The sequence below is a fragment of the Pelobates fuscus genome, chromosome 4, assembly GCF_036172605.1.
Source record: "Pelobates fuscus isolate aPelFus1 chromosome 4, aPelFus1.pri, whole genome shotgun sequence".
Lineage (NCBI taxonomy): Eukaryota > Metazoa > Chordata > Amphibia > Anura > Pelobatidae > Pelobates > Pelobates fuscus.
Genome location: NC_086320.1, coordinates 342,872,414 through 342,887,408, shown reverse-complemented (window position 1 = coordinate 342,887,408; position 14,995 = coordinate 342,872,414). Strand labels below are relative to the sequence as shown.

At 42.5% G+C, this 14,995-nt stretch overlaps 1 protein-coding gene across 2 annotated transcripts in view; it reads right to left on the bottom strand.

Annotated features, from left to right (window-relative positions):
- Window positions 1-14,995, bottom strand: part of CROT (carnitine O-octanoyltransferase) — a 60,767-nt gene that overhangs the window by 15,328 nt on the left and 30,444 nt on the right. For both annotated transcript variants that reach the window (XM_063452481.1, XM_063452482.1), the window contains exons 6-7: window positions 2,461-2,569; window positions 950-1,043 (exon numbers count right to left, since the gene is read on the bottom strand). In XM_063452481.1, coding sequence (XP_063308551.1) covers window positions 950-1,043; window positions 2,461-2,569 — 203 coding nt within the window. The remainder of the gene's footprint in view (window positions 1-949; window positions 1,044-2,460; window positions 2,570-14,995) is intronic.

The following is a 14,995-nucleotide window of genomic DNA, read 5'->3' as shown; positions in this document are numbered from 1 at the left end:
ATGACCAGGAAATGTATGCAAATGTAGCTAGAGACATTAACCTTTACTCTGAAATAAATTTGTAGTAAAATGTTCAGGAAAACTCTTTTCCAACTAAATGTAAAAGGGTCAACCAATGTGTCCATTTTATTCCTTTATTAAAGAAAGACTGGTCTACTCTCCTGAATTTGTTTCTCGCAACATCATTTATAATTCTAATACTGTCCGAAAAGTTTAAAGGAATCCTAGAACATCAGTAATATAAATATGTAAAAATGTAGTTTACTTACCTTTCAGTCCTCACTGTACCGGTCTCCTCTGTGAAGTTTAGCCTCTTCTGCTAAAATCATCAGTGTTGATCCATCTCAGCCAATCCAATGCTTTTCCATAGGAAAGCATTGTGAGGTTAGTGCACATGCACGGCTAAACTCCACGCTAGGCCAATTAGATGGTTTCTCTGATACAATCTTATAGAAATAGAGTTTTACTGTGCTATTTCACAGAAGCGCCTATCAAAGAGATTAAAATATCTTCCTATCAAAAGGAGTCAAGGAAACCCAGTCTCAAGAAGGGAAATCATTGGTTCCATTCACTAGGCACATAAACATTTAAGAACTGCATATTAGCACCATTCAGTACAACATACAGAAGGACAAATCTCCCTTCTTTGACATGGATGGAAGTTACTTCCAACCTTATAGACCAACTCATAACTGAAACATCCTGGCGCTATGTAGATAAGCAAGCATGGTAGGCCTTCTGATCTAACCCAATATGTAGGCATATAGCGTTGACAAAAAAAGTCTCCTGTAGAAACAGTAGGTTGGCTCCCAGGTAAGCATAATGGTCTATAGCCATAGACCTATAGTCGACATTTTATATCAATGTGCAAATAGCCAAAAGAATTATAAACAAAATGTAAAAAATCAAAAACATGAAATTTTTGTATTTCCAACAAATAATTACTAACCAAAGCCCAGCGTGTTCTCTCTTCCGTGGTTAAGGAAGACAATCCAATTCCATTAGGTTCATTTTGGCATATATTCTGAATATACGTAAGCTGCCTAAAAGAAAGAAGAAAAAAAGAAAGTAAATGGAGACCTCTGAAAATAAAGTCAAAGTCCCATCAGTGTATGGCTACCTGCAAAAGTATGTAATGTTCTTTTAGACAAGGTTGCCCAAATTCGGCTCTTCAGCTATTTGATGTCACTTCAATTAAAGGGACACTCCAGGTAGCTAAACAAGTTAAGCATAAATTAAAGCTAATAAGCTCAAAATACCTGTGGTTAGTTTATTTTCTTTCAATTCTGTGTAGTTTTCCTGCAGTGCTGTAAAATGTTTTGCTGTTTTCCAGCAGTGTAACCCAGCCTCTTTAGCCACATCCCCCTCTCACATGTCAACATGTTCCTGATACCCAGTCTCTGAAAGAAACGTATCTCCTTCAGCCAATGAAAATAGAGGCATGTCTTATCTAGTGTGAGGAATGCTCACAGCACAGACTGCACCACAGAGACAAAGCTAGAATGCTTATGTGCTCCTCTCCCTCCCTCTCTCCCAGTAATGCAAGTAACACATTCTCCTCCAGTCCCTGTCAGTCAACCTTCCTACCCACTGTTAACCCTTCCTTGCCAACCCCTGTCAGTCAACCGTCCTACCCACAGTTAACCCCTTCCTTGCCAACCCATGTCAGTCAACCTCCCTACTCACTGTTTACCCTTCCAACCCATGTTAATCAACCTCAACAGATAGACAGACAGATATAACACAATGCTCTGTATGTATTTGTCTGTCTCTTCATATTTATTTATAATAAACATATGACACTATGATACCTAATTTGGTAAGGGAATGTTAGTGTGTGTGATGTGTTATTTAAGTTCTAGTGTTTGAATGATGTATTTGTAGTGTAACTTAGGCTGAGTACTTCTTGGACAGGCATTGTGGGCGTGTCATTACACAGTCTCAGGCTTCCCCAAACTTAGGCCCCCCAGATGTTGCTGAACTACAACTCCCATGATTCTTAGCCTATCTATTTCATTCATAGAATCATGGGAGTTGTAGTTCAGCAACATCTGGAGGGCCGGAGTTTTAGGGAAGCCTGTCAGAGAATCACTGCAGCATGGCCATTGGTGGCCAGTCTGGCTGAAATACAGGAAGCAGTGAGATAGCAAAGGGGGAAATGACATGCAATCAGAGGAGGAGTAGAATATCTGATCAAAGTAAAGATTAAAACATGTACCTCTAAAGCTAATTTTCATGCTATTTAGGGAAAAAAATCATTTAGTGACAGTAGGTTTATGGTCGGGGGGAAACGAGGATATGCAATGTTTTACCTATACCATTCCTTTAATTCCCAAAATTATGTAATTTACTGTTCAACAACAGCTGGGAGGCCAAAGTTTAACATTATCCTTATGAGTAGTAGGAGGTCTCCACAATTTTACTATTCCAAGCCATATATGTTAAGCATAAGTGTTTAACCTTAGCAGCTCAGGAGGCGAAAGGATCTGGCCTTCGTGCACTGCTTCAAAAGTGAATATTCTTCCTCTGCTCATTACGGTCAGGTGAGATGGACATCTACCTTCACTCTCTGAAATGAAAAGAACAAGAAATGTAATCAAGTCAGACCTCCATAAATCATTACAATGATCCTAAACAGCAACTGGCTTTAAGTCATTTTTGAAGTGGAGAAGGCGACATATTTCTACACTGTGAACATAAAATACATTGCAAACAAGCCAGAGCAGTGTTTAAAGGGATACTGTAGTGCCAGCAATACAAAGCTGTATTCCTGGCACTACCGCTCCCCCCTGCCTCAACCCTCCCTTGCCACCCCCCCCGATCTGATGCTGGTGGTCAATCTGATGCTGGTGGTCATGAGGACGTCCATCATCAGATAACGGACCAAAAGTCAGTTTGGATTCTGGTAGACAGCCACTAAGGGCAGACTTAGAGCTGCAATGAATACATTGCAGTTCTCTGGAACTGTAATGTGTTACATAGCAGCACTAAGTGCAAAAGGGTCACAGCACCCAGACCACTTCAATTAGCTGAAGTGGTCTGGGTGCCTACAGTGTCCCTTTAAGCAGATTAATGTTGTAACTTGATAAAAAGAACCATCAATATATTGAATTAAGTTGGCATGTAAAAGGCTATACTTACCCTTGCCAAATACATGCAAGTTTCAAAACCAGGGATATAGCAATATGAATTGTTAGACTTGATAGAATATTAGTCGCCACTATTGCCCCACTAAATTGTAAATTGTCAGGAATTCAACATGGTTTTCACATCTTTCACTCAGGGTTATTCACTAAAGTGTAAATTCAACGTGAATTTTACATTTAAGATGAAAATAGCCGTATTGGAATAAAGTCAGATTATACTTTCCATTCAGTTCCCCTGGCCTGAAATGTACTTTGTATTCTCACGTTAGGAGATAACCCTGCCTAACAGTCAAATTGGTAAAATTCGCCATTTATATTTCTTGAGCTACTTTGTCCTAAAATTTAATATTCAATTTGAATTTTCACTATACCGAATAACCCCATAAATTGATTTCCTTTCTAGATTACTCATCCTGCTGCCCCTGAAACAGGTTTATTTCAAACAGTGAGGCTTTAGTGAACAGAAAGCAGTTTACCCTTAGAAATCAATGGAACATGCTCTAACAGTACGGCTGTGACTGCTTTCACTGATGCAAACAAAATCAGTTGAAACTGCTCATAAATGAAATTGTATAGTGGAGCCATTGCACATGGTGATCAGGGATTTGCTAAGAGTACACGGTCATCTCTAAGCTCTCAGGGAATAGACCTCAAATCCTGATATTATCAAGCAGCTGACAAAAGTGGCTTGATAGTGACTCAGAACAAAATAGACTATCATGAAGAGGTTATATGACAATTACGTGGCATTTTAATTGTAAGATTCTTAACCAGGCTAGCGGTATTCCCGAGCGTGACTCGGGGTTAATTTTCGCTGCCAGAAGCGGTAACCCCGAGTCACGCTCGGGGTAGATAACAGAGCTGGCAGCGGAGTCTCCTTACCTTCTCCTTGCGATCCAGCGATGTCCCCGCGCTGTGATTGCCGGTGAGAGCCCCGGCGGATGCCTCCATCTGACTTCCTGGTTCCGTCTCTGTGAGCCGCTCATGTGAGGCTCATGGGGGCGGAACTGGGCGGGTAATTCAAATGTTTCAAGCATAAAAGTGACACACACACATAAAGTTAGGTGATACAGTGAAATCCTGTCAGATTACATTGTATCACCTCAGATTTGACACAGTATCACCTGCTCAAAGCGAGATAGCAATGGAAAAAAAAATCCGAAAGGAAACCAGATTCCATTGCCCTGATTGTGATGTCGGTCTATGTGCAGTCCCATGTTTCAAAATTGACCACACCCAGGATGTTTACTGAATTTTCTTTGTTTGACAAATTTCATTATTTATTACATTATTGAATAAAATTATATTATTTATTAGATTATAATTCATGATTTTATGTTTCAAACTTTATCACATCTGAGAGTACTTTTGGTCAGGTTTAAGAAAGTAATTACTGGCCTACAATACATAACACCAAATTTCCATGCAAAAAAATGGTACCGCTTTTGGTACAAAATTCCTGACATAATCATACCGCCAGGGAGGTTAAAGTGATCAGACTACACGTTTCTAGGATTCCTAGAACTATCCTTGACAAAGCATTGTCTTACAAAGTGATATCACAACATTCCTTCTCACATAATACATTCCCGGTGACAAGTCTTATAGTTTCCCTATAAAAACGCGATTTGTGAAAAAATAGGGCACGCACCCCACAGATACACAATGGTTACAATCTCTCAATGTTCTCAAAAGATTGACCTCATGCTATTCCCACATTGAAGCTCATAAAAAAAATGGCATACCATTGGTATCTAAACACCAGCCACCTACACAAAATGTACCCAAATGTACAACCAGACTAAGATGCGGTAATAATGAGGGTAACATGTTACATATATGGTGGGAATGCCCAGGGATAAAACCCCAGTGGGAGGAGAGAACGACAGTGCTTACTGTTTTTAAGATTACAGACCTACCACTAACCTCAACAATAGGCCTGTTTTTATTGTTTCCCACCACATGGTCGATAATATCTAAGAAAGTTGCAGCAATAGTAATACTAGCGGTTAGAAACGTAATAGCATTGTGCTGGAAGAAACCATTTTGCCCCCCCACAAGCAAATAGCACGATAAAATAAACCAAAACTCTCTATGAGAAATTGACTGCCAAATCACATAAAGCTGTCAAAAACTTGGAAGATAGACATCACCGAACAGACAATGTAATACTATGGAACAGTTTCTGAGGCAACACACTGGGACACGCACTAACTGTGTGACAGGACAGATCGCACTTCAACAAACTAAAATTTTATGGCAACACAGGCGCCTTCATATTTGCTTATCTTTCTTTACTGTAACTCCCAGCAGCAAATAAATAGTTAACAAGTTGTAAGTAAAAATTCAACCAATCATAATACATCATACAACAATATAGTGCTATCAGACTCCTCCCACTGCCTCTTTCTTTGCTGCTTGCTTCCCAGGTGAGTCTATTCTAATTACGTTGCCTACTCTCAGTCATTATTGTATTATCTTGTCATTATTTGTATTTCTAATTTTACGTGAATTTGTATTTTAATAAATCCTTGTCACTATGGGGCTTTTCATGCTTCACTAGAGTAATTGTATTAATATTGCTATTCTATGTTGTGTTTTGTTTTTTATTTTGAATTGATTTAAGCCAATATGTGAGTTCTTGTACCTTTAATTAGCTTCAGGTTCTCATTTGCCACCGGGCCATTCTCTGTCACTTACAAGAACGGCCCGCCGGCCCTCAAGGGGAATCTCTTCAGTAACGGACTCCATTTCCCAGGAGTCCGTTACCTTGCGCAACAGTTCCGCGCCCTTTTATTCCCGCCCTTGCGGCCGGCAACACCTTCCCCTCACACGCAGCGGCCATCTTTGATCGCGGTATCGAGTTTTTTTTGGGCGAACTCTGCGGCTTCTGAAAATAATTTTGTTCTAACGCCTGTTTCAGAAGGTAAGTCACAGCCTAATAGAAATAACCCTTTTATTAAGGGTTTTTTCTTGTTACCTTGCTACAGATTTCGATCAGAAGTCTGATCTGATCTTTTCTTTTCATACATTTGCAGGTACCTTGCATCAGGATAACCTGCTCAAACTGATGGGTGACCCCCTCCCTGTTTCTCAATAAAATATTGATTTTAATATACACTCTATATTATTATTAGAACCTTACTGTGGCTGACACCACCTTATTACTGTGGGTGACCCCCACTTTACATTGTATATATATTTATATACATTTATCTGCTTTTCCTTTGTGGGTGACCCCCACCTTGTCTCTGTGGGTGACCCCCACTATTCATCACCATATTTTTATTAACTATTGTCTGGTGATCTATCTTACCAGCTGCTCAATAATAGTGGGTGACCCCCATTTGCTTTGCTATTATATGCATATATTTATGCCTGCTTCTTAAAGTCAGTGGCAGAATACCACTTTATCTACTGGGTAACACCTATATATTTTATCACTATACACATTAGTGATTAAGTCCACGTAGTGGGTGACCCCCACTTTCTCCTCATATACCCTAGCTTACAAGAATACAATAAATTCACATTTATCATTTTTTTCATTCTGTCTGCCAGTTCACTCTCATAATAATAAGTATGTCAGACCACCAAGACCCTGCAATCTCTGCAGAACTTCGGGAATGGCTTTTCTCCACCATTGCGGAGTCCATTCCCAAAGCTTTGGCAGCCTATCAAGAACAGACTGCTCCAGAGGTTCATCCCTCTGCGCACCTACCCTCTGACTCAGAGGATTCCCACTTTTCTGACCAGGAAAGTGCCCCGCGCAAAAGACCCTGGAAAGGGAATAGCGCTACAGCGGGCAAAGGCAAGGCCCCCGCCAAAGTTTTAAAAACTTCTCTGCCTCACACCGTGCGAGATCTTACCGATCCCCTTGAGGGCTCTACTTCCCGACTCGCTGGCCGTATTTTAAATGATTACGACCTAACGTACTCTGATGAGGACTCCATGGCGAATGTGCCCCAGGAGTGCTCAACATCGGAGTTCGTTAAGGAAACCTTCCTTAATCCAGATATGAAAGGTGCTCCTTCATCTAAAGAGCCTGTTTCAGACGTCCTTCTGAATGCTTCAGGCCTCCCCTTGTTTGACCCAAGGAGAATTCGTCATCCACGATCTGCAGAGTGGGCCCCTCCAGATCATATTGAAAATTTCTGCAAGATGTGGCTTCGCAAGCCACTTGAAAAAGAGATCAGGAACAAATTAAGGGCAGAATGCCCAAGACCCACTATACCAGGCAAAGTCGCCTCTACCCCCGAATTTGACCCTATGCTGGTCACTTATTTAACAAAGTCTGGCAAAGACCCTCGTAAGGGTATCGAACAAGGGTTAAAAAACAACCCAAGACAAACTTTTGGACATTTCAGGCCCTATTATTCAAATATTTATTCTGGCAGATGAGGCACTCACTAGCGGTTAGTTTGACCTGCACACTGTAAGGGAATGGGCTCAACGAGCTCTATGCCTATTGGGTAACGCCAATGTGGCAATGTCGGTAGAGAGACGAAAAGCAGCACTCTATAACATTGATGCCAAATTAGTGGATTTAAGCTCCAAAGAGTTGGAGCCAGAAGCCGATGGTCTGTTATTCAGCGACAAGTTTATGCGAGACCTCTCTAAGCATGTCTCAGTTTTTACAACCCTAAATAAAGCCCAATCTTCATTACGAAGAGTTTTTAGGTCCCAAACTAATCGTTTTTATGGGAGAGCTGGTCGCTTCCAGGGTCGAGCTACCAGTAGGGCAGCCTTTCAAGGCTACAGACCCCGACCCACAGACTAATGGTCTTCAGGACCCACCCGACCATACCACAGACAGCTCTTCAATACAAGAGGCTCCTTCCGAGGACGTGGTTCTGCATCCCTGCGCGGACGCGCTGCTTCAGGTAATGGACCTTACTTATTTAAAAAAATGTACCAATTGATGGTCGACTAACCCTTTTTTTCCCCAACAGTGGAAACTACTCTCTCAGGATCACTGGATCCTTCATACAGTCAGGGGTTTCAAGATAGATTTCCTTACATACCCCTTTCAAAACTCCCCTCCGACGCCTCTAGAGATGTCGAAGGTAGACAAACAAATCCTGAACTCAGAGTTACACAAACTTCTAGACAAATGCGATCGAGCCTTCGCCTTTCCCACACACTTTCATAAGCAATATTTTCCTAGTACAGAAAAAGACGGGAGAACACCGTCCTATCATCAACCTCAAAACATTGAACCAATTTATCACATACCGTCATTTCAAGATGGAGGGTATCCATCTACTCAGGGACCTACTCTGCGTGGGAGATTGGTTCTCCAGATTCGATCTGAAGGATGCTTATCTCACGGTCCCTGTCCCTTCCTGCAATTTCTCTGGCAAGACGAAGTTCGGCAGTTCACCTGCCTTCCTTTCGGACTTTGTTCCGCCCCTTGGTGTTTCACCAAAATAATGAAGCCGGTCATAGCTCTACTCCGTTCTCAAGGAGTACACTCCATCATATATCTAGACGATATCCTGATTATGGCCCAAGACCGACATTTGCTCCGCAAACACACTCACATGACCTCTGCTCTCCTTCAAAACCTCGGTTTTGTAATAAATTTCCAGAAGTCAGATCTGGAACCTTCTCAAATAGTCCAATTTCTGGGTTTTCAGATAGATTCGGTTCAGGCGACTTTGCAGCTGCCTTACCCAAAAATCAAAAACATAAAGAAGGAAATACGAAAGTTACTCTCTTCGCAAAGACCTCGGCTCCGAGACCTTGCTCACATTCTTGGACTCCTGTCCGCATACAATTCAGGTTAGATTTCCCGGGCCTTTACACTACAGAGCAATGCAACGGTTGAAAACCTCCTACTTGCATGGCTCAACCTCGTACGACCAGTTCATATCCCTGACAGACGAAGTTCGCATCGAACTACACTGGTGGCTTCGCAACATGGAAGCCTGGAATGGGAAAGCGATCTTCGGATCTCAACCAGATTTTATCCTGGAATCCGATGCAAGCCTTCTGGGTTGGGGTGCTACATGTACCCGAAACTCCACAGGGGGTCTCTGGTCCCCTTCGGAACAAGCACTCCATATAAACTGTCTCAAGCTCATTGCTGGATCCTTCGCGATCCGCAGCTTTGCCAAGAACGCATCCAACTGCTCCCTAGTACTTCGGATGGACAACATCTCTGCAGTGCGGTATGTAAACCGCCTCGGAGGTTCCAAATCCAAACTACTGACCGATCTCACCAAAGATCTGTATCAATTCTGCCTGGACAGGAATCTATCCATCCGAGCGGAATATCTTCCGGGACCCGACAACCTAGTCGCAGACTGGTTTTCACGTCACTGGAGAGATGCCAGCGATTGGCAATTAGACCCTTCTCTGTTCCACCAGATTTATCTATCACGGGGACCCCTCACACTCGATCTCTTTGCATCCCGCCTGAACCGTCAGACAGACGATTTCTTCAGCTTGCTACCAGACCCTCTGTCTCTGGCTGTCGATGCTTTTCTACAACCTTGGCCGCGGAGAGGAGCCTATGCTTTTCCTCCCTTCTCGATGATTCAACGGACCCTTCACCGGGTCAAGGCACAGATGGCCAAGATAGTAATAATCACTCCACTATGGAGGGCTCAGACTTGGTTCCCGACTCTCCTGGAACTATCGGTAGACTACCCAATCCTACTACCTCGCTCTACCCGGGTTCTCAGGAACCCAACGGGAGATTACCACCCACTCGCCCTACAGGGCCACCTCCAATTGGTAGCTTGGACAGTTTCAGGGGAGCCTGGCATGTCGCGGGACTTTCACGCACTGCTCAGACGCTCCTGTGGGATTCGTGGGCTCCAGGAACCAGACGAACCTACCTCGCCGCATGGCGAGTTTGGGTCAGCTGGTGTCTGGAAAGGGACCTCGATCCCGTTTCAGCACCTCTTCCACCAATTTTAAATTTTTTGTCATCCTTTTTGACCAAGGGAAGTCATACCGGTCGATTAATATTTTTCGTTCCGCCATTTCGGCGGCCCATGACACTGTTGATAATTCCTTGGTTGGGAAGCACCCGTCCGTATGCAGACTCCTACGGGGCATACGTTTGATGAGGCCACCTGCGGCTAAATACTCCAACTTTTGGAATATTTCTAAAGTTTTCCAGCTGTTGGAATCCTGGCCGTCTAACGAGGCTCTATCCCTACGCCAACTCTCTGCGAAATTGGCCCTGCTCCTGTGCCTGGTGTCCTTCCGCAGAGTTTCAGACGTTCGGGCCTTTGACTTTCATGCTGTGACCTTTGCACCGGACGGTGTCAGATTTACTATTACTAGACGTACCAAGACTAACTCCTCCTCAGTCTTTTACCCCTACTTTCAGACAGACTGTCTCTCTGTATAGCCCTGTGTACCCGTTGTTACATGGAGAGCACGACCTCTCTACGTGCCCCTACTAGACCTCTGTTTGTCTCCTACGTTAGACCTCATAAACCGGTCTCTTCACCCACGATCGCACGCTGGATAAGATGGTTGCTTACCCAAGCAGGGATCGAGCAATCCTTTGGTGCTCACTCCGTTAGAGGTGCAGCCGCATCCTCTGCCTTCCATGCGGGCAGCTCGTTGGCGGATACTCTATCCGCCGCAGATTGGTCAAGGGAATAGACTTTTCGAACCTTTTATTTTAAACCTACGTCACATGCGGCTTGTTCTTTCATTCAACAGCGTTAAAACAGCAAATATGAAGCCTCCTGTCTTGCCATAAAATTAGGGATTATTCTAGCTTACAGTGAACGAATAATCTAAATTTTATTAAAGACAGGAGGTGAATATTTTCCCTCCCTTCGTTCATTATGGAACCCACCCCAGGGTAAGTCTCTTTCATCTTACTATTGCACGTATATACTCTTACAAATTGACTGTTAAAAATATACAGTTTAATGTTACTCTAGCTTTTATAGCACTATATAACATTTATCATTATGGTTTCACCTATCAAGTAATCAAATCTGTCACTTAGGTGCGTGTTTATGTTTTCTCTTACACAAGAGACCATACTTTCACGAATGTTCTCTTCTTCTCTCCTAGTGTGAAGATCACATTTGCATCTGCTCGGGTACTCGTTTACATGGTTGATTGCTTGTACACCGGAATTCTAGTTCCACAGTGTCAAGTTTACATGGTTGACTACTACTATCGCTGATCGGCACCACCAAGAAAGAGGAAGTGGGAGGAGTCTGATAGCACTATATTGTTGTATGATGTATTATGATTGGTTGAATTTTTACTTACAACTTGTTAACCATTTCTTTGCTGCTGGGAGTTACAGTAAAGAAAGATAAGCAAATATTCGCCTTCTGTCTTTAATCCCTTAAGGACACATGACATGTGTGACATCTCATGATTCCCTTTTATTCCAGAAGTTTGGTCCTTAAGGGGTTAATAAAATTTAGATTATTCGTTCACTGTAAACTAGAATAATCCCTAATTGCCTCATAGGGACTCAAAAACACTCTTATAAAACAACAACAATTACTTACTAAAAACAAAGCCCTCAACTACTTACAATTATTTTTTTCCATCCACTAAAGCAATCACCATATCACAACCTAGTGTTATCTGCAAATGTAACCCCCATTATGAAACTATACACTCCTAGACACAGACTGGTGTGGATTACTACTCAATTGCTGCCAACAGTCCCCCAATCCCTATATGTCTTTAGAGGTATGATACTCTTTCCTACCCCCTAATGTGCAAGATGTTCCCCTAAAGGGAGCTTATTCACTAACCTGGAACATGAAAGGACCTCTACTAAGTTAAAACTCTGGGCAAGTTAGAGACAACCTACGTATACCGGGATTCTAACCATCACTGATACCACTGAAAAAGCATTAACATAAGTGCTGTATTGAACTGAATGTATTATCTTGATTGTCTATAAACGACTTACTATATGAAAATCCTGTTGTTAACACTATCCATGTTGTGCTCCGTTCCTCCCCAAATTTTTGTTCTGTATCCCATTGCAGATTATAAATTTTTCAATAAAATACAAAATTAAAGAAAAAAAAACAAGGCAATTTGTCCTCTTGGACGTCCGATTGTAACAGGAACAGACTAACTTTTTCAGCCCTTAGCCATCTTTGCGTTCCCTCAGTCAATGGAGAGTTCGGGCAGATTATATGTTCATCATACTAAGAACAGTCTAATTAAAATCAAGTACCTAGACATTGATGCCCCAGACCTACTGGTCACTTCGGATGTGGTGAATATATATATATTATATATACACACACACACATATATTATATATATATCCTAATGTGTTTTACACCCCACCTCCTATAGAATGTAAGCTCGATTGAGCAGGGTCCTCTTCAACCTATTGTTCCCGTAAGTTTATTTGTAATTGTCCTATTTATAGTTAAATCCCCCTCGCATAATATTGTAAAGCGCTACGGAATCTGTTGGCGCTATATAAATGGCAATAATAATAATAAATATTATATATATATATATATATATATATATATATATATATATATATATATATATATATATATATATATATATATATATATATATATATATATATATATATATTTCCAATTGCTTGCACTCCTGGATTAATAGTAAAAAGCCCGGTGCTTAACAGCCAAATAATAGAAATAAAGTAATGATAGCACTCCAAATATTGTGAAAAAAAAACTTAGCTTTTCAGGCATCTGTCACAGAAGATCAACGTTTCAGTTCTCTAAGGAACTTTCATACACATATACATATATACACACATACCTACACATATACACACAAAGATGGAATAAACAAAATTGCTACAGGCAGCTCAGAAGATTGACAGCTGTGAGGAGTCGTCTAATAGCAACAGCAACACTTACAAGTCTCTGCACTTATAAGCCACTTTTTGAGCTGAAAGTGGGTGCAGGATTCTCTCTGTACCATAAACTTTGCAATAATGCACAGTTGTTATGGTGCTTAAAGTTTACATTTAGGTGCAAAGCTAATGCATCTGGAAAAAAATTTCTTTCCCCCCACCAAATTCTGCAATTCATTTGTGAGGCCATCATTTGCTTATTTAGTTGTAAATCTGTTTTATTGAAGATTTAGACAGTAGAAACAAGATACAGTAGAGTATATCAGGTGGGACACGCAGGTCACCAACATAACAAGTTTATGAGCATTACATTTGTGTGACATGTATTCTCGTGGTGTTCCCATGGGAGGCTTGTGTATCTCTCTGATTGTTTGAGCCTGAGGCCACTGCATGTAGGTTCCCATGTGATCTCTATTCACTTCCGCATGTGTTATGCAGTTTATCCCCTTTCACTGGGCTTAGTTCACGCAGTTGCCTATGTTTTGGGCCTAAGGTTTCTCCCGTGTATGTTTTGAGCTGCGTCAACCTCGGTAGGGTGTGGTCCTGGTCTGTCTTGTCGATTGTGTCTGTCCGTTGGTTCTGATTGGGGTATGATTGTCGTCTTCATTTTAGATAAGGTGATGTGTATTGGTGTGTGAGTGGTGTTGAGTGTGATCAATAGTGTTGTGGCTGCATTAGTGGCATTAACTTTTCCGTTCAGTGTGTTATGGGTTACAGCCATATGTATTGTGTGGCTTGTGGTGTGCCGTTGAGTCTGTTGAGTGGCAGATGTCCAAGTCTGTGTATCCTTTTTCTCTTGTGAGCGTTGTGATGGTTGGGCGTTGGCAGCGTGTCGTCTGTTTCTGTTCCTGATTAGTGATTGTGTTAGGGAGGGGGTGGGGGGGGGGAGGAAGGGGAAAGGATAGGTAGGAGGGGGGGTTGTTGGTGGGAGTTACGTGCTATGGGGGGGTCCGGGCTCGTCCGCGCATCCACCCCCCGTGAGTGTTGGGCAATATATATATAAACCACAGCTGCCACATTTCCACGTGTTTAGTTTCTCTGCCTGTTAGGGAGGCATGAAGTGCCTCCGCGCTCTGTATATCTTCAACTCGTCTAATCCATTCCTTTTTCGTTGGGATGTTGGTTGTCTTCCAGTAGGCCGGTATTGACGCCTTAGCCGCATTCAAGAGGTGTTGAAGTATTGATTTTTTTAAAACTCGCGGTCGTTTGTTGTGAGATGTGTAGGAGGGCGAGTTCCGCTGACCAGTCGGGTATATCCCCCAGTACCCGGGTTATCTCAGTTTTTACCATGTCCCAATATGGGAGTATGACTCGGCATTCCCACCATATATGTAGTAGTGTGCCTCTGTCCTCCTGGCATCTCCAGCACGTTGGTGGCACTGCCGGGAAAATCTGATGAATTACGCTAGGTGTTCTATACCAGAAAGATAGTAGTTTGTAATTTACTTCCTGGTAGTAGGAACTCATGGAACTTTTGTGTTGCCATATCAGGGCTTTATCCCACTGTGGTACAGTGAATGTCTTGCCCAGAGATTCTTCCCATTGTCTCTGAAATGTGGTGTTGTTCGTTTGGGTATCCGTTATTAGTTGTTGGTATAGCGTTGAAACTGCGTGGCCCAGTCTGGTTCCTTGTTCGCATAGGCCCTCGAACCATGTTAATTCCCTGTGTAGGCGCTCCTTATGAGCGAGTGTGGTGTAGTATTGTTTCAGTTGTATATATCGGAAGGTAGCCATGATGGTCCTTGGTCTACCTTCCAGTAGTGATTCTAAATCTGGCATCCCACCCGCTTGTAGAGCTCTGCCTATGGGGATGTATTCCCCCTCTCCCAGGAAGCTCCAGGTTCTGGCTGGTAAGCCCTCACCTATTTTACTATTGTGCGTGATCGGGAGCATCGGGCTAGGTGTGGGTGAGATGTACGGCTTTTCCCTCAGCGATTTCCGTCCACGTAGAGTTTGTGCGACTGGTCCCTTGTTCTCCTCCCGGTACCGGGGT